Below are 21726 nucleotides of genomic sequence, written 5' to 3'. Positions count from 1 at the left end.
TTATAAGGAAATCTAGGTCAGGTGAACAAAAGGACTTGAGTTCCGTTATGTTGTTATGATCACACCACGACTCGTTAATCATAAGGCAAACACCCCCGTCCTTCTTCTTACCAGAGAGATGTTTGTTTCTGTCGGCGCGATGTGTGAAGAAACCAGGTTGCTGTACCGATGCTGATGACGTATCCCGAGTGAGCCATGTTTCCGTGAAACAAAGAACGTTACATTCTCTGATGTCTCTCTGGAAGGCAAACCTTGTTCGGATTTCGTCTACCTTGTTGTCAAGAGACTGGACATTGGTGAGTAGTATGCTTGGGAGCGGTGCGCAATATGCCTGTCTACAGAGCCTGACCCGGCTGGGAACCAATCCATTGTCCTGGGTGGTCTTCCAAACAGAGGATCCCCTTCGTGAAAGTCGTATTCCTGGTCGTAATGTTGGTAAGTTGACGTTGCTCTTATATCCAATAGTTCCTCCCGACTGTATGTAATAAAACCTAAGATTTCCTGGGGTAACAATGTAAGAAATAACACATAAAAATACTAAATACTGCATAGTTTCCTAGGAATGTGAAGCGAGGCGGCCATCTCTGCTGGCTAAGGGCTGTTCTTAGGGACACGACAAATAACAAACTTATAATATAAACTGGCTGGTTCGAGCCCTGAATGCTGATTGTCTGACAGCAGTGGTATATTGGCCATATACCACAACCCCCTGAGGTGCCTTATTGCTATTATTAACTGAGTAGCAGTTAGTTTACTCTGGGCACACTTTTCATCAGAACGTGAAAATGCTGCCCCCTATCCCAAACAGGTTTTAAATAAAAAAATACACAAGAAAAAGTAAAAGTCACCATGTAAAATTCTACTTGAGTAAAAGTTTAAAAGTATTTGGTTTAAAGTATCAAAAGTAAAAGTATAAATAATAAAACAATTCTTATATTAAGCAAACAAGTTTCTAGATTTTTTTATTTTATTTACGGAAAGTCACAGGCACACTCCAACATTCAGACATAATTTACGAATTAAGCATGTGTGTTTTGTGAGTCCGCAGTAGTGATGACCAGGGATCTTCGGTTCATAAATGCGTGAATTTGACCATTTTCCGGTCCTGCTAACCGTTCGAAGTGTAACGAACACTTTCGGAAGGAAAATGTATGGAGTAAACAGTACAATATTTTCTTAACCTCTCTGAACCACCCATACCGGATCCGGGATAATTGTCATCAGCAACGCTGAATAGCATAGCGCCACAGTCAAATAATATTACTAGAAAACATTCGTATTCATGAAATCACAAGTGCAATATTGCAAAACACAGCCTTTTGTTAATCCACCTGTTATCTCAGATTTTGAAATTATGCTTTACAGCGAAAGCAATACAAGCGTTTGTAAGTTTATCGATCGCTCGACAAAACAATAAGTACACTTAGCATCAGGTAACTTGGTCACGAAAATCAGAAAAGCAATCAAATTAATCGTTTACCTTTGATGATCTTCGGATGTTTTCACTCATGAGACTCCCAGTTAGACAACAAATGTTCCTTTGTTCCATAAAGATATTTTTTATATCCAAATACCTCTGTTAGTTTGGTGCGTTATCCCCAGGAATCCACCGGAAAGAGCGGTCACGACAACGCAGACAAAAATTCCAAATTATATCCATAATGTCCACAGAAACATGTCAAATGTTTTTTTATAATCAATCCTCGGGGTGTTTTTCAAATATCTCTTCGATAATATATCAAACGGGACAGTTGGCTTTTCACTAGGACCGGGAGTAACAACGGCCGCCTTTCTCTTTTGCGCACAATTCAGTCTGAGAGCCCCCACCTATCCACTTGACGCGATATTATCGTTCTGGCTCATTTTTCAAAATAAAAGCCTGCAACTATGTCTGAAGACTGTGGACACCTTGAGGAAAAATAATCTGGTTGATATCCCTTTAAATGGAGCAATGGGAGGCTATGGAACATGGAGTTTTCAAAATAGAAGCCACTTCTTGGTTTGATTTTTCTCAGGGTTTCACCTGCAATATCAGTTCTGTTATACTCACAGACAGTATTTTGACAGTTTTGGAAACTTTAGAGTGTTTTCTATCCCAATCTGTCAATTATATGCATATTCTAGCATCTGGTCCTGAGAAATAGGCCGTTTACTTTGGGAACGTTATTTTTCCAAACATAGAAATAGCTAGCTTCAAGAGGTTTTAAGGAATGTAGTGAAGAAGAAGTAAAAGTAGTCACAAATATAAATAGTAAAGTAAGGTACAGATACCCCCAAAAACGACTTAAGTAGTACTTTAAAGTATTTTTTACTTTACACCGCTGTAATTGTGTTATTTGACGTGTGTCTGTTTTGACACGCTAATACCCAAACAGCGTTCCATATCTAGCCACCTATTGCCACACTCAAGATGGCGTCTTTTTCATTCCACTTTCGGCATCGAGGCGCCTCGCAAGTGTCAAAGTTGTGTTGACAGTGGCTGCAGGAACTGTCAGTGTGAGGTAGCTAACATCCCAGAACCGAATGGAGTAATTATCGCGTTACATTTCTTGAAAACCAACCCACCACATTCATTATAACACTGTAAACAGTGTAAACCTCCAACGAAGCCATGACAGAGGACCCGAGTGCTCAAACCTGGTCCATCAACAAGGACGATTATGTGCTCAACGAGGTGATTGGTGAGTATGCCGTTAGACACCTAGCTAGCATGCTAACGTCATAGCTAAGCTGGCTTTCTTGCAAGACAGCTAACTAGCTCGCTAACTTATAGTTGGTCAGCTAAACCTACAGCTAACCACCAACCGTACTTTTGATAGCTAGCAAATATATTGAAGTAACGTTAGACATAGGCCACACATCTGTTTCTCAGTTGTGCGTTTCATGGATTACTAGCTAGCTAGGCAGCTAATTAGCGTAGCTAGCTTCCCGAAGCTACTGGAGCTAGCGAACTAGGTAAATCAGGACAAGTGAAGTGCTAGCTAGGGGCAGGATGGAGGTGGGTGGTTCCCTTTTTTCTCTGAAAGAAGGCATGATAGGGCTTAATGAGTCACTCATACCTTGTGTTAGTATGGAGTTGGTAGCTACTAGATTAGTCAAATCAAATTTTATTGGTCACATACAAACGGTTAGCAGATGTTAATGCGAGTGTAGCGAAATGCTTGTGCTTCTAGTTCGACCGTGCAGCAATATCTAACAAGTAGTCTTACAATTTCACTTATACACACAAGTGTAAAGGAATGATTAAGAATATGTACATACAAATATATGGATGAGCGATGGCCGTGCGGCAAAGCAAGATGCAGTAGATGGTATAGAGCAGAGGTGGGGACCAAGTCATTATTTACAAGTCTCAATTCTTGGCACTCAAGTCTCAAATTATAAACTTTGAGTTTCGAGTCCTAAACAAGTCATAATTTGCTCTTCACCAAATGTAATCCCATGTCATGGTTTTTAACAAGAGTAATAGTTAGTATATTACATTTATGCAAATCATGAATGCTTTTAAAAATATCTATATATTTTTTACTTTACAAATAAACGTTATATATCCATGGAAATACATTTGGTAGCCATGAGAAAGACTCCCCTCTCAATCTGTGACAGCAGAAGAGGCGTGGTAGGCTGGGTCTGGTCGTGTGGGGTGGTTGCTCTCCTGAAGATGAATTAAGTAGCAGAGTGTCTGCTGGCCATCCAACATGGCAATTCACATATAAATACATCACCTAAAACAGCCTTTGCTGTGTAGAATAGAGAATCGAGTACAGATCTATATATTGCATTTCTATCTGGAAAACTGTATCTGAATGCGGTGCCTCAGATGAAATAAGCCGCCGTTCATTATCAATGGAGAAAGCTCAAAACTGCGGAGGCCAGCAGAGAGGGGGATGGTAGGATTTGTGTGAAGCATAAACACAGAGGTTCAAGCACTCGCCGTAATCAGCAGGTTAGGAAGAGTACACAACCATTCTAGGAGGCACTCTGCCACAAATGTGCAATGTGCTCATTTGATCTTGTCCAGCTCCAAAAAGCGTGGTGGCTCGTCAATCAGCAAGTCTAATCTAGGCTAGCAGTGAGGACGGCACATAACAATACAGGCTCCAGACATCACAAGCCAGCGAACCCATGAAACAAACAAGTTACACACACTCATAAACACACAACCTCGTGTGATGGATAGCTGTCGGCTATATTAGCCATAACTTACTGTTTTGTGCAGCTTCAAATGTCGAATGAAGTTGGAAATTGTTTCGCCTCCGTCTGTAATTTTCTTCCCGCATGTTTTGCAAGTTGCAATCCGTTTTTTGTTTTATACAACGCTGTCTTTATATCCGAAAATAATTATTTTGGGTACCGTCTTTCCAAGGGCTCCATCTGAATTCACCCGCCGACGTTCCTTTGCACTTCCACGCACAATTTGATTGGCTGCTGTCCGATTCAAACTGTAATCTGTTAAATGAAGAGTTGATGCGCTGCACACTTTTTAATAGCATCATTTTTTATATTTGGGCTCGGGGAGGGTATCAAGTCAGGTCGAGTCATAAGGCTCAAGTCCAAGTCAAGTCACGAGTCATTGGTATGCATATTCTTGACCGTTTTGGAAAGAAAACACTCTGAAGTTTCAGAATCTGCAAAGATTTTGTCTGTAAGTGCCCCAGAACTCATTCTACAGGCGAAACCAAGATGATGCATCACCCAGGAATTAGCAGAATTTCTGAAGCTCTGTTTTCCATTCTCTCCTTATATGGCTGTGATTGCGCAACGAATGAGCCTACACTTTCTGTCGTTCGCCCAAGGTCTTAGCAGCATTGTGACGTATTTGTAGGCATATCATTGGAAGATTGACCATAAGAGACTACATTTTCCAAGTGTCCGCCTGGTGTCCTGCGTCGAATTCGGTGCGCAATTGCCAGCTGCTTCCACTTTACCATTTGATTCAGGGGAGAAAGCATGTGTCCAAGAACGATGTATCAATGAAGAGATATGTGAAAAACACCTTGATGATTGATTCTAAACAACGTTTGCCATGTTTTCAGTCGATATTATGGAGTTAATTTGGAAAAAAGTTCGCGTTTTGAGGACTGAATTTTCGGGTTTTTTTTGGTAGCCAAATGTGATGTATAAAACGGAGCTATTTCTAATACACAAAGAATCTTTTTGGAAAAACTGAGCATCTGCTATCCAACTGAGAGTATCCTCATTGAAAACATCAGAAGTTCTTCAAAGGTAAATGATTTTATTTGAAGGCTTTTATGTTTTTGTTGAAATGTTGCGTGCTGGATGCTAACGCTAATGCTAACGCTAAATCCTTTGTTTGCTAGCTACTGTTACACAAATTATTGTTTTCCTATGGTTGAGAAGCATATTTTGAAAATCTGAGATGACAGTTTTGTTTACAAAAGGCTAAGCTTGCGAGATGGCATATTTATTTCATTTCATGATACCGGATCCGGTATGGGGAGTTCCAAGAGGTTAAAGTAGAGTTGCAAGTCATCATATTTGTGTCATGTGACTCGAGTCCACACCTCTGGTATAGAGTCTAGAATATACAGTGGGGCAAAAAAGTATTTAGTCAGCCACTAATTGTGCACGTTCTCCCACTTAAAAAGATGAGAGAGGCCTGTAATTTTCATCATAGGTACACTTCAACTATGACAGACAAAATGAGACAAAAAAATCCATAAAATCACATTGTAGGATTTTTTATGAATTTATTTGCAAATTATGGTGGAAAATAAGTATTTGGTCACCTCCAAACAAGCAAGATTTCTGGCTCTCACAGACCTGTAACTTCTTTAAGAGTTTCAGTTTGTCCATGACTCGTATGAAGAGGAACTTAAATCTTTCCTCCTCCACTACTGTCCCTTCAATGTGGATAGGGGGGGTACTCCTTCTACTGTTTCCTGAAGTCCACGATCACCTCCTTTGTTTTGTTGACATTGAGTGTGAGGTTATTTTCCTGACACCATACTCCGAGGGCCCTCACCTCCTCCCTGTAGGCCGTCTCTTTGTTGTTGGTAATCAAGCCTACCACTGTAGTGTTGTCTGCAAACTTGATGATTGAGTTGGAGGCGTGCATGGCCACGCAGTCGTGGGTGAATAGGGAGTACAGGAGAGGGCTGAGAACGCACCCTTGTGGGGCCCCAGTGTTGAGGATCAGCGGGGTGGAGATGTTGTTTCCTATCCTCACTGCCTGGGGGTGGCCCGTCAAAGTCCAAGACCCAGTTGCACTGGGCAGGATCGAGACCCAGGGTCTTGAGATTAATTATGAGTTTGGTGGGTACTATGGTGTTAAATCCTGAGCTGTAATCGATGAACAGCATTCTTACATAGGTATTCCTCTTGTCCAGATGGGTTAGGGCAGTGTGCAGTGTGATTGCGCCATCTGTGGACCGATTGGGGCGGTAAGCAAATTGGAGTGGGTCTAGGGTGTCAGATAGGGTGGATGGTGATATGGTCTAGTCTCTCAAACTAGTCTCTCAAACTACTCTCATGATGGTGGAAGTGCGTGCTACGGGGCGGGGCGATAGTCGTTTAACTCAGTTCCCTTAGCTTTCTTGGGAGCAGGAACAATAGTGGCCCTCTTGAAGCATGTGGGAACAGGAGACTGGGATAGGGATCTATTGAATATGTCGGTAAACACACCAGCCAGCCAGCTGGTCTGCGCATGCTCTGAGGACGTGGCTAGGGATGCCATCTAGGCCAGCAGCCTTGCGAGGGTTAACACGTTTAAATGTTTTCCTGACGTTGGCTCCGGTGAACTAAAGCCCGCAGGTTATGGTAGCGGACCCTGTCAGTGGCACTGTATTGTCTTCAAAGCAAGCAAAGAAGTTGTTTAGTTTGTCTGGGTGCAAAACATCGGTGTCCGTGACGGGGCTGATTTTCTTTTTGTAATCCGTGATTGACTGTAGACCCTGCTACATACCTCTCGCGTCTGAGCCGTTGAATTGCGACTCTTCTTTGTCTCTATACTGACGCTTGGCTTGTTTGTTTGCTTTGCGGAGGGAATAGCTACACTGTTTGTATTCGGTCATGTTTCCGGTCGCCTTGCCATAATTTAAAGCAGTGATTTGCGCTTTCAGTTTTGCGCGAATGCTGCCATCAATCCACGGTTTGTGGTTGGGGAAGGTTTTAATAGTCACCGTGGGTACAACATCACCGATGCACTTGCTAATAATCTCGCTCAAGAATCAGCGTATACATCAATGTTGTTGTTTGAGGCTATGCAGAACATATCCCAGTCCACGTGATCGAAGCAGTCTTGAAGCGTGGAATCAGATTTGTCGGACCAGCGTTGAACACACCTGAGCACGGGAGTTTACTGTTTTATTTTCTGTCTTTTAGCTGGGAGCAACAAAATGGAGTTGTGGTCAGATTTACCGAAAGTGTAAGGGAGGGCTCTGTATGCGTCGCGGAAGTTAGAGTAGCAATGATCCAGAATGCTGCCAGCCCAGGTCGTACATTCAATATGCTGATCAAATTTAGGGAGTCTTCTTTTCAGATTAGCTTTGTTAAAATACCCAGCTACAATAAATGCAGCCTCAGGATATGTGGTTTCCAGTTTACATAGAGTCCAATGAAGTTCTTTCAGGGCTGTCGAGGTGCCTGTGAGGAATTCTAGGTCCGATCCATTGTCCTGGTTGGTGGTCCAAACAGAGGATTCGCTTCGGGAAAGTTGTATTCCTGGTTGTATTGTTGGTAAGTTGACTTTGCTCTTATTTCCAATAGTTCTTCCTGGCTGTATGTAATAAGACTTAAGAATTCCTGGGGTAACAGTGTAAGAAATAATACATTAAAAAAAACTAAATACTGCAAAGTTTCCTAAGAACGCGAAGCGAGGCGACCATCTCTGTCGGTGCCATGTCCTGTATTTCAGGCTTTTGTTTCTGTGAAATTGGCTGGCTCGTCTTAGAGACCTGAATAAGGCCAAACATCTCACAAATCACTGTTGATACAAATGCCAAGATGTCAAAAACCTTGCAACAAAGGGATATTAATTATAGTATATTAGCTATATAATTAATATCCTTCCAGCAAAGGATATATATTATAGGTACTTAGATGTATTACTTGTATTAAATTTATTTAACCTTTATTTAACTATGCAAGTCAGTTAAGAAAAAAACATTATTTACAATGACGGCCTACAAAAGGGCAAAATGCCTCCTGCGGGGATGGGGGCTGGAATAAAAAAAAAATATATATATATATATATATATATATATATAGTTGAAGTCGGAGGTTTACATACACTTAGGTCATTAAAACTTGTTTTAAATCAGCCAAGACCTCAAATGTTTTTTTTTAGACCTCCACAAATCTGTTTCATCCAATTTCCAAATGCCTGAAGGTACCACGTTCATCTCTGCAAACAATAGTACGTAAGTATAAACACCAGGGGACCACACAGCCGTAATACCGCTCAGGAAGGAGATGCGTTCTGTCTCCTAGAGATGAACGTACTTTGGTGCGAAAAGTACAAATCAATCCCAGAACAGCAGCAAAGGACCCTGTGAAGATGCTGGAGGAAACAGGCACAAAAGTATCGATATCCACAGTAAAACGAGTCCTATATCGACATAACCTGAAAGGCCTCTCAGCAAGGAAGAAGCCACTGCTCCAAAAACCAGCATAAAAAAGCCAGACTACGGTTTGCAATTGCACACTAGGACAAAGATTGTACTTTTTGGAGAAATGTCCTCTGGTCTGATGAAGCACAAATATAACTGTTTGGGCATAATGACCATCGTTATGTTTGGAGGGAAAGGGGGATGCTTGCAAGCCGAAGAACACCATCCCCCGTGCTTCACGGTTGGGTGGCAGCATCATGTTGTGGGGGTGCTTTGCTGCAGGAGGGACTGGTGCACTTCACCAAATAGATGGCATCATGAGGGTGGAAAATTATGTGGATATATTGAAGCAACATCTCAAGACATCAGTCAGGATGTTAAAGCTTGGTCGCAAATGGGTCTTCCAAATGGACAATGACCCCATGCATACTTCCAAAGTTGTGGCAAAATGTCTTAAGGACAACAAAGTCAAGGTATTGGAGTGCCCATCACAAAGCCCTGACCTCCATCCTATAGATCATTTGTGGACAGAACTGAAAAGGTGTGAGCGAGCAAGGAGGCCTAGAAACCTGACTGTTACACCAGCTCTGTCAGGAGGAATGGGCCAAAATTCACCAAACTTATTGTGGGAAGCTTGTGGAAGGCTACCCAAAATGTTTGACCCAAGTTAAACATTTAAAGGCAATGCTACCAAATACTAATTGAGTGCATGTAAATTTCTGACCCACTGGGAATGTGAAATAAATAAAAGCTGAAATAAATCATTCTCTTTACTATTACTCTGACATTTCACATTCTCAAATGAAAGTGGTGATCCTAACTGATCTTAGACGGGGAATTTTTACTAGGATTTAATGTCAGGAATATTGAAAAACTGAGTTGAACTGTTTTTGCCTAAGGTGTATGTAAAGTTCTGACTTAAACTGTGTATATGTATGTATGTATGTATGTATTTATGATGAGAGACAATAAGACATGGTAGCAGCACTAAACATGGTACACACATTATTGGGCCCAGACAACAGCATGAAGGTAGAGGCAACAATACATCATGCAAATCAGCCACAACTGTCATTAAGATTGTCCATGATTGAGTCTTTGAATGAGATTGAGATAAAACTGTCCAGTTTGTGTGTTTGTTGGAGCTCGTTCCAGTCACTAGCTGCAGCGTACTGAAAAGCGGAGCTTTTGTGTGTACTTTGGGGGACCTTTAACAGAATGTGACTGGCAAGAGCGGGTGTTGTATGTGGAGGATGAGCGCTGCAGTAGGTATCTCAGATAAGGGGGAGTGAGGGTTTTTAATAAGAATCAGCCAGTGGGACTTGCGACGTGTATACAGAGATGACCAGTTTACAGAGGAGTACAGAGTGCAGTGATGTGTCCTATAAGGAGCATTGGTGGCAAATCTGATGGTCGAATGGTGAAGAACATCTAGTTGCTCGAGACCACCTTTAACTGCCGATCTATAAATTATGTCTCCATAATCTAGCATGGGCAGGATGGTCATCTGAATCAGGGTTAGTTTGGCAGCTGGGGTGAAAGAGGAGCGATTACGATAGAGGAAACAAAGTCTAGATTTAACTTTAGCCTGCAGCTTTGATATGGGCTGAAAGAAGGACAGAGTAACGTCTAGCCATACTCCCAAGTACTTGTATGAGGTGACTGATTGAAGGCGATAACACCCAGCAACAGTCAACAGAGGTATTTGAAAGTTTAATACTTAAATCCAGCAAATCAAATTGTTTGGGGACAGACTTAGTGGAGACAACCGAACACTGAAGGTGATCCTTGGCCACTCCCCCACCTTTGGAAGATCTGTCTTGCCGAAAAGGTTATAACCTTACTGGTTATAACCTTTAACATCAGTATTCAAAACACTCTTCCTTAACCACGTCTCAGTAATAACCAACACATCTGGATTGAACCCACACTTCCAAAAATACAACTTCTAATGTTAACGTGCAGAAAACCTAGGCTTTTACGGGAGCAGAAATCAATGAAGCAGATATCAGAGCACAAGTCAGAATTGGGGCTAGCAACAGTAGGTGGGCCAGGGTGTACATGGACATTTCCAGATATCATCAACAGCAATACAGTCAAGGCACGGCAGAGGACAGAGAAAGCTCTGCAGTGCTGATGTTATGACATCTGAATGTGCATCAGATGGCAACAAGATCATGTTGTACAGCAATTTCATCAGGTAACTTGAATAGAATGCCGGCGAGAGGTGGTTAGGATGGGATAGGAGGCCAAAACTCTGTGTAACCAATAGTCAGAGTCCCGAGCGTGGGGACAAATAGTCTGTCCCACTGTTGGGTAAAGAAAGTTCGTAGTCAACAAAGCATGCAGGAGTTGTAGCCATAGTTTTTATTAGTTCTAGGCTTATTAGTAGTTGTACAACATTATTATGCTGTTAATGTATATACAGTACCAGTCGCAAGTTTGGACACACCTACTCATTCATACTACTGGCTTCATCAATAAGTGCATCGATGACGTTGTCCCCACAGTGACTGTACGTACATACCAGAAGCCATGGATTACAGGCAACATCCTCACAACATCCTCACTAGGGATAGAGCTGCCACTCAAAGAGCGGGACTCTAACCCGGAAGTTTGTAAGTAATCCCGCTCTGCCCTCAGACGAACCATCAAACAGACATAGCGCCAATACAGGACTAAGATTGAATCGTACTACACTGGCTCCGACGCTTGTCAGATGTGGAAGGGCATGCAAACTATTACAGACTACAAAGGCAAGCTGCGACCTGCCCAGTGACACAAGCCTACCAGACGAGCTAAATTGCTTCTATGCTCGCTTCAAGGCAAGTAACACTGAAACCTGCATGAGAGCATTAGGAGTCTTTTTGACCAATTTTGGGGCTTTCCTCTGACACCGCCTAGTATATAGGTGCTGGATGGCAGGAAGCTTGGCCCCAGTAATGTCCTGGGCCGTACGCTCTACCCTCTGTAGCGCCTTACGGTCAGATACTGAGCAGTTGCCATAGCAGGCGGTGATGCAACCAGTCATGTTGCTCTTGATGGTGCAGCTGTAGAACTTTTTGAGGATCTGGGGACTACTGCCAAGTCCAACTGATGAATCTGGGCCCCTATTTCAATAAAAGGGTGCTTTGACACACCCCTCTTAGCATCCTTCCTATGTTGACGGCACAGGCGGCAGAACATTCCTAGACGGGATGGAAAGTGTAGTTTAGTGGAATTACTGGTGGCTTGGGCAATACCTATTACATATAGCAAGTATTACAACACTTCACATAAGGCTGTAGACTAGTACAGACTAAATTTGCACAAACATTTTTACCCCTAGCCTAATTAAAGGAAATTTGACTGACCATCTGGCGTGTTATATAGCCACAGGGTCAGTCTGTAAATTTTAAGCCACTTTGGGTCCCATTCGGATTGCCTATTGTGCACACTTGGCCTTACTCCTCTCCTCCTCATCCTCCTCCACCACTCTCCTTTTATCTACTCTTTCTTCTGCTCTCCTCTCTCCTTTTCTCCTTCCATCTCCCCTCCTGGCTCTCTCCTCTCAGCTCCATTCTGTCCCTCATGCATTCCTACCTTACTCCTGGGATTCTGCCTCTTTTCTGGCCTTCACAATCACCCGACCTCAACCCAATTGAGATGGTTTGGGATGAGTTGGACCACATAGAAGTGTTTCTTCTGCGTATAGTAAGCCATACACTTGTTATAAAATGATAGCTTAAGCTTTTAAAGAGTTGGCGAACTAAAGAAAGTTTAATTTAATTCCGGCTGATTTTACGATAGCAAGCTAAGGTGACGTTACCTGACACTCTTGTCCCTGCTCCCTCTTTCGCTGCTGTGGCTGGAAATACTTCAATAAACTCATCTGAGAAAAAAAATCTAATCAAGGTCAGATAAATGTATCTATCTTGCTTGCACTTAATACAGTTCCAAACGAAGTAGCTAGCTAACTTGCTCGACTAGTAATGTTAACCATGTTTCTATCCTCAACATACTTGTGGATATTGGATAGCTTATTGCTGTTACAATTGTGGCAGCAATATTATAGATCTAAATTATGTTAGAGCTTTTATGTGATAGCTAGCTTGTGTAGTTGGCTAGCTAATGTTAGTCAAACAAGCAAGCTAATGTACCTTTCTTGCAGTTTCTCACGAAGGTGCACTCTGAGGTGATTCAAGTGAATTGTGTTTCGCGCCGCAGAGCTTCTATCGAACACTGGTCACTCGCACACTGTGTTTCTTGAGTTGCAGGCTACCTGCCACAGCTCACAGAGCTAAATAACCTTCAGAACTGTGTTTCTTGAGTTGCAGGCTACCTCACAGAGCTAAATAACCTTCAGAACTGTGTTGAACCCAGACAGATTTTTTATTGACCAAGAAAAGCAAATGTGCTTTACGGAACTTTATTGAAACTATGTTTGGTAGACATAGGATGTTTCTTTTTGTGTGGCGGCAATGATTCTGCCGTGGCGCATGCCCACACTTACGCAGAGGAAACACTACTCTGCAGTCCAACTCATCCCGAACCATCTCAATTGGGTTGAGGTCGGGTGATTGTGGAGGCCAGGTCATCTAATGCAGTACTCCATCACTCTCCTTCTTCAAATTTCCCTTACACAGCCTGGAGGTGTGTTGGGTCATTGTCCTCTTGAAAAAGAAATGACCGTCCCACTAAGAGCAAACCAGATGGGATGGCATATCGCTGCAGAATGCTGTGGTAGTCATGCTGGTTATTAAGTGTGCCTTGAGTTCTAAATAAATCACAGACCGTGTCACCAGAAAAGCACCCTAACACCATCATACCACCACCTCCATGCTTTACGGTGGGTACCACACATGCGGCGATCATCTGTTCACCTACTCTGCATCTCTCAAAGACATGGATGGTGGTTGGAACCAAAAATCTCAAATTTGGACTCATCAGACCAAAGGACAGATTTCCACCGGTCTAATGTTTATGGCTCGTGTTTCTTGGCCCAAGCAAGTCTTCTTATTATTGGTGTCCTTTAGTAGTGGTTTCTTTCCAGCAATTCGACCTTGAAGGCCTGATTCACGCAGTCTCCTCTGAACAGTTGATGTTGAGATATGTCTGTTACTTGAACTCTGAAGCTTTTATTTGGGCTGCAATTTCTGTGACTGGTAACTATAATGAACTCATCCTCTGCGGCAGAGGTAACTCTGGGTCTTCCATTCCTGTGGCGGTCCGCATGAGAGCCAGTTTCATCATAGCACTTGATGGTTTTTGCGACTGCACTTGAAGAAACCTTCAAAGTTCTTGAAATTTTCCATGTTGACTGACCTTCATGTCTTAAAGTAATGATGGACTGTCATTTCTCATTGCTAAATTGAGCTGTTCTTGCCATAATATGGACTTATCCCTATTTGGTAAAAGACCATATTCTGTATACCACCCCTACCTTGTCACAACACAGCTGATTAGCTCAAATGCATTAAGAAGGAAAGAAATTCCACAAATTAACTTTTAACAAGGCACACCTGTTAATTGAAATGCATTCCAGGTGACTTCCTCATGAAGATGGTTGAGAGAATGCCAAGAGTGTGCAAAGCTGTCATCAAGGCAAAGGGTGGCTACTTTGAAGAATCTCAAATATAAAATATATTTTCATTTGTTTAACACTTTTTTGCTTACTACATGATTCCATGTGTTATTTCATAGCTTTGTCTTCCCTATTATTCTACAAAGTAGAAAATAGTCAAAATAAAGAAACCCTGACTTGAGTAGGTGTGTCAGAACTTTTGACTGGTACTGTATATATTTGTGTTATTGTTTAATTGTTGTTATTATTATTAGATGTTTGCCTTATTGCTCTTGTTACTAATGGTTTACATTTTTTCATTTTTAATTTGGACACCTCAATTTTATCCTGTAAAATAAACAAATATTTATTTGTTGTAAATACAGGGGTGTTATTGTTGTTGAGTATTGAAACATTACTGTAGCTAGTTAGTTTTCCTATAAATGTGCAACTTACATTCTTCCCCAACTGACTTCTTATTGGCTTTTGTTGTAGTTGTCGGGTCAGTTACTGTAATTTGAGCCATGTCTAGGACTAAAAAGAGAAGACTATTTTACAATTGGATTTATTTATATGTCTTCGTTGTCAAACACGGGAGTTAAATGATTAGCTACTGTAATTTAAACCCTCATGGTTTACCTATGTGTGTTACATTCTTCCCCCTCTGTCTTCCTCTTGGTTTTGTTGAAATTGTCTGGTTATTACACATTCATTTAAAACCTGATGGTTTCCCTGTCCAATGAGTGTGTTGCCATCTAATTCGAATTCTTCCCTCTTTTTTCTTTTCTCCCGATTTTTTTGTTTTTTTTTGTTTGTTGAAGTTGTCTGGTAACAAAACATTACGATTAGTTAAACCCTTATGTGTTCCAAACAGTGGTGTGTCCCAGGTAATGGTGCCACTTTGGATGCGTGTTACATTCTAATTCTTCCCCCCCTACTTTTCCTCTTCAGGGAGTGGTGCCACGGCTGTGGTGCAGGCGGCCTACTGTGAGCCCAGGAAGGAGAGGGTGGCCATTAAACGCATCAACCTGGAGAAGTGTCAGACCAGTATGGACGAGCTCCTGGTAACACACACACACACTCATTCACTACAGACACATGCCACAGATGCGCTCCCACACATGCACGCAAACACACACAGACGGACAGGTATGCACGCACTCACATGTTTAGAGCACAATGTCTTTCAGGAGTTGACAGTATAGCAATCAATACTATCTAATAAATACTATCTAATAATTTGATAGCAAGCCCTCTTAAAGGGATAGTGTGGTATTTTAGCAATGAAGCCCTTTATCTATTTACCCACCCTCTGGTATAGGCTAGCTGTAGAGAAGGGGCTGGAAAAGGTGAGAGTGCAGCAGCAGACACACATACACACCATACAACACACACACACACACACACACACACACAAAATCAGACAGAAAGATGTTATAACTGCATTGCTGAGACTGATTACAGTCCTCTCAGATTCTCTCTCTCTTTCTCTTCCTTTTTTTGCAGAAAGAGATCCAGGCTATGTCCCAGTGCCACCACCCCAACATCGTGTCCTACTACACATCCTTCGTAGTGAAGGACGAGCTGTGGCTGGTAATGAGGCTACTCAGTGGTGGTAAGTACTACTGTTAGAATACATGTACTAATGGCTGCCCCTGCACTGACCTTTCAAACTGCCTGGGATGGCACGATTGGGATGACATGGAATTGAGATTGATATCAGGTTGTTGCCAGCTCGACTGTTAATATAGTGTTGATATTAGTAATGAAATTGTATTTGAAATCTCCATCCCAGGTGCCTGCTTACCAAGCTCTTTTGGCCACAGAGCAGCAGCTTTTCTCCAGCTGTGGCCTTGACTCTCAGCCCAGTACTGTCCATCCTCCTGGCATGCAGTAACACTGCCAAGAGATAGAGGAGGGATAGAGCAACTCAGGGCAGACTATCCCTGCTGCCTGTTATGGACACCTTCTTTTATCTCTATATATTCTGTGGTCTACCTGTGCTTGTAATGAAACGTGCATGTGTGTGATAGCTATTTCTGATCACAAAATCTAAATAACTAGACTTTTGAAGTAAAGTACTATTGACATAAAAGGACTTGACCAAGAAATTCATGATTTTACTGTTCACCCTCCTATGACGCATGTTGAATCCTACAGCTAACTAAGTGACCTCTCATTGCTTCTGTCTCTCTCTCTCTCTCTCTCAATCTTTCTTTGTCAGGCTCAGTACTGGACATCATTAAACACATCATATCTCGTGGGGAGCATAAGTCTGGGGTGCTGGATGAGTCGTCCATAGCCACCATCCTTAAAGAGGTCCTGGGAGGACTGGAGTACCTGCATAAGAATGGTCAGATTCACAGGTGCAGTCACATGGTTTTTTTGGTAGTTTTTTTTTTAACCTAAACTTGATTTTGAGCCTGAAATATTTAGCATGGCCATTACCTGTGTGTTGTTCTCTGACCAAAGTCAAATTATAGGTGCATTTTGTTGAGTTGTGACATGCAAGTCAAAGAAATTGGCACACATCCTATTTAATTCTTAACCGTCTAGGAACCCCCCCCCCCCAACAGCCAGTGAAAGTGCAGGGCGCCAAATTCAAAACAACAATCTCCTAATTAAAATTCCTCAAGCATACAAGTATTTTACACCATTTTAAAGATAAAATTCTCGTTAATCCAGCCACAGTGTCTGATTTTAAAAAGGATTTACAGCGAAAGCACCCCAAACTATTATGTTAGGTCACCACCAAGCCACAGAAAAACACAGAATGAATCACTAAGCTTTGATCTTCATCAGATGTCACTCATAGGACTTCATGTTACACAATACATGTATGTTTTGTTTGATAAAGTTCATATAAAAAAATCTGAGTTTAAATTGGCGCGTTACGTTCAGTAGTTCTAAAACATGCGGTGATATTGCAGAGAGCCACATCAATTTACAGAAATACTCATAATAAACATTGATAAAGATATGACTATTATATATGGAACTTTAGATAAACTTCTCCTTAATGCAACCGCTGTGTCAGAGTTCAAAAAAACTTTACGGAGAAAGCAAACCATGCAATAATCTGAGTACAGCCTTCAGACAACAAAGCAGCCAAAAAGATACCCGCCATATTGGGTAGTCATCTTTACTCAGAAATAGCATTTTAAATGTTCACTTACCTTTGATGACCTTCATCAGAATGCACTCCCAGGAATCCCAGTTCCACCATAAATGTTTTGATTTGTTCGATAATGTCCATCAGTTCTATCCAAATATCTTCTTTTGTGAGGGCGTTTGGTAAACAAATCCAAAAGCGCATTCAGGTCGCACCGAACGTTGGAGGAAAAGTTTAAAAGGTTCCGTTACAGCCCGTAGAAACATGCCAACCTAAGTATGGAATCAATCTTTAGGATGTTTTTAACATCAAACTTCATTAATGTTCCAACCGGACAATTCCTTTGTCTGTACAAATGAATTGGAACGTAGCTACCTTTCACGTGAGCGCGCCAGACCGAGGCTGTGGCACTCTGCCAGACCACTCACTCAAAGAGCCCTTATGAGCCCCTCCTTTTAGAGTAGAAACCTCAAAACAGGTTATAAAGACTGTTGACATCTATTGGAAGAACTTGGGAAGTGAAACCTAACTAATATCACCCTTTATCTTCAATGGGGGCTGAGTTGAAAAACTACACACCTCAGATTTCCCACTTCCTGGTTGGATTTTTCTCAGGTTTTCGACTTCCATATGAGTTCTGTTATGCTCACAGACATCATTCAAACAGTTTTAGAAACTTCAGTGTTTTCTATCCAATACTAATAATAATATGCATATATTAGAATCTGGGACAGAGTAGGAGGCAGTTCACTCTGGGTACGCTATTCATCCAAAAGTGAAAATGCTGCCCCCTATCCCAAAAAGGTTAACTTCCTCCCTTCATGTAAACTCCCTCATTCATTCAACAGCTTCTCCCTAGGAACACACAGCGATCTGTCATCCAGCTGAAGCACCACAGTGTCATAAAGATGAAACAGGCTACTGAAACAGGCTCTGATCTGTCATCCAGCTGAAGCACCACAGTGCCATACAGCTAGGCCACAGACACACAGGATAATGACTCCGTTTTAGTAGTATGCACTGATCAGCATGTTTGGCTCAGATTTATGGAGTGCAATTATCAGGAGCAAATAAATATAGTTTATGGTTTACAGCTCAAACAGGCCACAGACACACAGGATAATGACTCCGTTTTAGTACTACCTACTGCTTAGTTTAGTTCCATTAAAGGCGATTCCTGATACTGATTCATCTGGTTAGTCTGTTTTTTTCTGTTCACAGGGATCTGAAGGCTGGTAATATTCTTCTCGGGGATGATGGCTCTGTGCAAATCGCAGGTATGGATGGTCATGTGTCCTAAGACCCCAACTCCCTTAAGCTTATTTACTTGTGTTTTTTACTGATACAAATTATACAACCTTCCTAGCATTTACTCCTCTGGAACAAGTCTGTTGGTTGGTTGCCTATCTCTCTGATCTTTCTATCTACCAACTCTCACCTCTCTCCTCCCTTCTGTCTATCCCAGACTTTGGTGTGAGTGCCTTCTTAGCGGCGGGAGGAGATATGACCAGAACAAAGGTCAGAAAGACATTTGTTGGAACGCCATGTTGGATGGCCCCAGAGGTCATGGAGCAGGTGGGTGGCAATCCTCATTCTGTTTTTCTTTCTTTCTCTCTCTGTTGCTGTCTCTCTCTCTATCTCTTGCTTTCGCTATCACTCTCCTTATCTTCTATTTCGATCTAACTTCTAGATGAAAACTAATTCACCTCCAAAGAGCGTAGTGGAGACATACACAATTTCCTCTTGCTTCAGATCTTTTGAGAAATTACAAGCACTTTATTATGTCGTGATTGTTTGTCAGCTACCATTTTATATGTCTAACTGTTAGAACAGATGCTCTTTTAGAAGATATTTGAAAAGATATCTTACAAGTATTCTTCCTCTCTCCTCAGGTCAGAGGTTATGACTACAAAGCAGATATCTGGAGTTTCGGGATCACAGCCATTGAGCTAGCTACAGGCGCTGCCCCATATCATAAATATCCGCCCATGAAGGTGATTTATACATATTTACTTGGAAAGATGTGGAAGCAGTGTCATCTTTATCCCCCTGAAAATCAGTTTCTGTGACTATCCTGACTATCCTGGCTAAATATATATGAATTCAATTGCCAACTGATGTTGTCTTACATGTTGTTTGTGTAATAACCTAGTCATGACCTGGTGTGTGTGTGTGTGTGTGTAGGTGCTGATGCTGACCCTGCAGAATGACCCTCCCTGCTTGGAGACGGGCATCCAGGACAAGGAGATGGTGAAGAAGTATGGCAAGTCCTTCAGGAAGATGATCTCACTCTGTCTACAGAAGGAGCCTGAGAAAAGGTGACTATCCCACACTCTCATAATACAATGTATGCCATTTAACAGATGCTTTTATCCAAAGCGACTTACAGTACAGTGATTGCATACATTTTAGTATATGGCCCCAGTGGGAATTGAACCTACTACCCCGACGTTGCAGGGGCCACGGTCTAACCAACTGAGTCACATCGGACCACTGACTATGTAACTGATCTGAGATGGGTATAGCGCAGGAGTATTTCTGGAGAGCTTCCCCCTTCAGGCTTTTGCTTCAACCCTAATCTAACAAATGTGATTCTAGTAATCAGACAATTTCTCCAAGTTAGCATTGTCCTTTGTATGGCACACCAGAAAGCAGCTATTATTATTATTCACCTAGTCATCTTATTCTCGTTCTCAACTTTTCTTAATCCCATTTTATTTTTTGAATGGATTCTCTTCCCGCCATGTTGCGTTTACGGTCCTGCAGAGTAGTAAAGAATTGTCTCTCTGTCTTTCAGACCGACTGCTGCTGAACTGCTAAAGCATAAATTCTTCACTAAAGCAAAGGTAAGACAGATACTATATATACACTGAGTGTACAAAACGATTTTGCCATCAGAACAGCCTCAATTTTTTCATTCTACACTAAGGTGTCAAAAGCGTTCCACAGGGATGTTGATTCCAACGCTTCCCACAGTTGTGTCAAGTTGGCTGGATATCCTTTGGGTGGTGGACCATTCTTGATACACACGGGAAACTGTTCAGCGTAAAACAAAAACAGCAGGGTTGCAGATCTGGAATCACTCAAACCGGTGCGCTTTGCACTTTCTACCAAACCCTGTTCAAAGGCACTTCAATATTTTGTCTTGCCAATTCACCCTCTGAATGGCATATGTACAAGTGACATCAATAAGGGATCATAGCTTTCACCTGTATTCAACTGGTCAGTCTGTCATGGAAAAAGCGGCTGTTCCTAATGTTTTGTACACTGTGTATGTGCATCCGTAATATGTAGTACCTTTGACAAATATTATTTTTATTTAACTTGGCAAGTCAGTTAAGAACAGATTTTTATTTACAATGACGGCCTACACTGGCCAAACCCGGATGACGCTGGGTTAGTTGTGCGCCGCCCTATGGGACTCCCAATCACGGCCGGTTGTGATACAGCCTAGATTCAAATCAGGGTGTCTGTAGTGACGCCTCTAGCACTGAGATGCAGTGCCTTGGACTGCTGCGCCACTCGGGTGGCTGCTGTTGCAAAGAAAAATAGAGCCATGTTGTCATGGGATTTAATCTTGTCTGTCTGTTTCTGTCATGCAGAATAATGAATACTTGGAAGAGAAGCTCCTTCAGAAAGGTCCATCGATAGGAGACAGATCCAAAAGGGTACGAGACAACAAAATTATAACCCTTGGCATACTCACACAGTGGAATTCTACATGACACAGTCATAGCTGTTCTACACAATGCAGTTCTATAAAAATGTTATTCAGCGATACAGCCTCCCGAACAGGCCCCAGGGCTTATTCCAGGTTAGTGTACATAGTGACATCAAACACAGTAATCTACATAGACACATCATGCTTTGAAATAATGACTTCCTTCCTGCTATGTACAGCAGTAGGCCTACAGTATGGCAGGGAAATGTTGCATTTTGTGTCAGTAGGCCTACAGTATGGCAGGGAAATGTTGCATTTTGTGTCAGTAGGCCTATAGTATGGCAGGGAAATGTTGCATTTTGTGTCAGTAGGCCTACAGTATGGCAGGGAAATGTTGCATTTTGTGTCAGTAGGCCTACAGTATGGCAGGGAAATGTTGCATTTTGTGTCAGTAGGCCTATAGTATGGCAGGGAAATGTTGCATTTTGTGTCAGTAGGCCTACAGTATGGCAGGGAAATGCTGCATTTTGTGTCTATGGATTTACGATATTAAAAGTTTGTGTACATGATTTCGAGGGACTGGTCCAAGGTATGTTTTTTTTACTCCAAACCACACAATGCCACGCTAAAGATAAAATAGTGTGTTTAGGTGCGCCGTGTGCCTGGTTCCAGTGGTCGTCTCCACAAGACAGAAGACGGGGAGTGGGAGTGGAGTGATGATGAGCTGGATATGGAGAGTGAGGAGGGCCAGGCAGCCGTGGCAGCTCTAAGGGTGAGACTAACCTAGTTACCCTTAACCTAGACATCAGACCTACGTTCAAATACTATTGAAAATCTTTAC

At 42.1% G+C, this 21726-nt stretch overlaps 1 protein-coding gene across 1 annotated transcript in view; it reads left to right on the top strand.

Annotated features, from left to right (window-relative positions):
* Positions 1–2458: 2458 nt before the first annotated feature.
* LOC139376327 (serine/threonine-protein kinase OSR1-like) overlaps positions 2459–21726 on the top strand; it is a 35581-nt gene continuing 16313 nt past the window's right edge. The window contains exons 1-11 of the mRNA XM_071118721.1: positions 2459–2681; positions 15064–15176; positions 15619–15727; positions 16337–16478; positions 18446–18501; positions 18690–18799; positions 19117–19218; positions 19409–19542; positions 20022–20070; positions 20827–20892; positions 21535–21657. Coding sequence (XP_070974822.1) covers positions 2612–2681; positions 15064–15176; positions 15619–15727; positions 16337–16478; positions 18446–18501; positions 18690–18799; positions 19117–19218; positions 19409–19542; positions 20022–20070; positions 20827–20892; positions 21535–21657 — 1074 coding nt within the window. The 5' untranslated portion in view covers positions 2459–2611. The remainder of the gene's footprint in view (positions 2682–15063; positions 15177–15618; positions 15728–16336; positions 16479–18445; positions 18502–18689; positions 18800–19116; positions 19219–19408; positions 19543–20021; positions 20071–20826; positions 20893–21534; positions 21658–21726) is intronic.

The sequence above is a fragment of the Oncorhynchus clarkii genome, chromosome 20 (assembly GCF_045791955.1).
Source record: "Oncorhynchus clarkii lewisi isolate Uvic-CL-2024 chromosome 20, UVic_Ocla_1.0, whole genome shotgun sequence".
Lineage (NCBI taxonomy): Eukaryota > Metazoa > Chordata > Actinopteri > Salmoniformes > Salmonidae > Oncorhynchus > Oncorhynchus clarkii.
The sequence above is the reverse complement of the archived record's forward strand: the minus strand, read 5'-3'. Positions and strand labels throughout refer to the sequence as shown.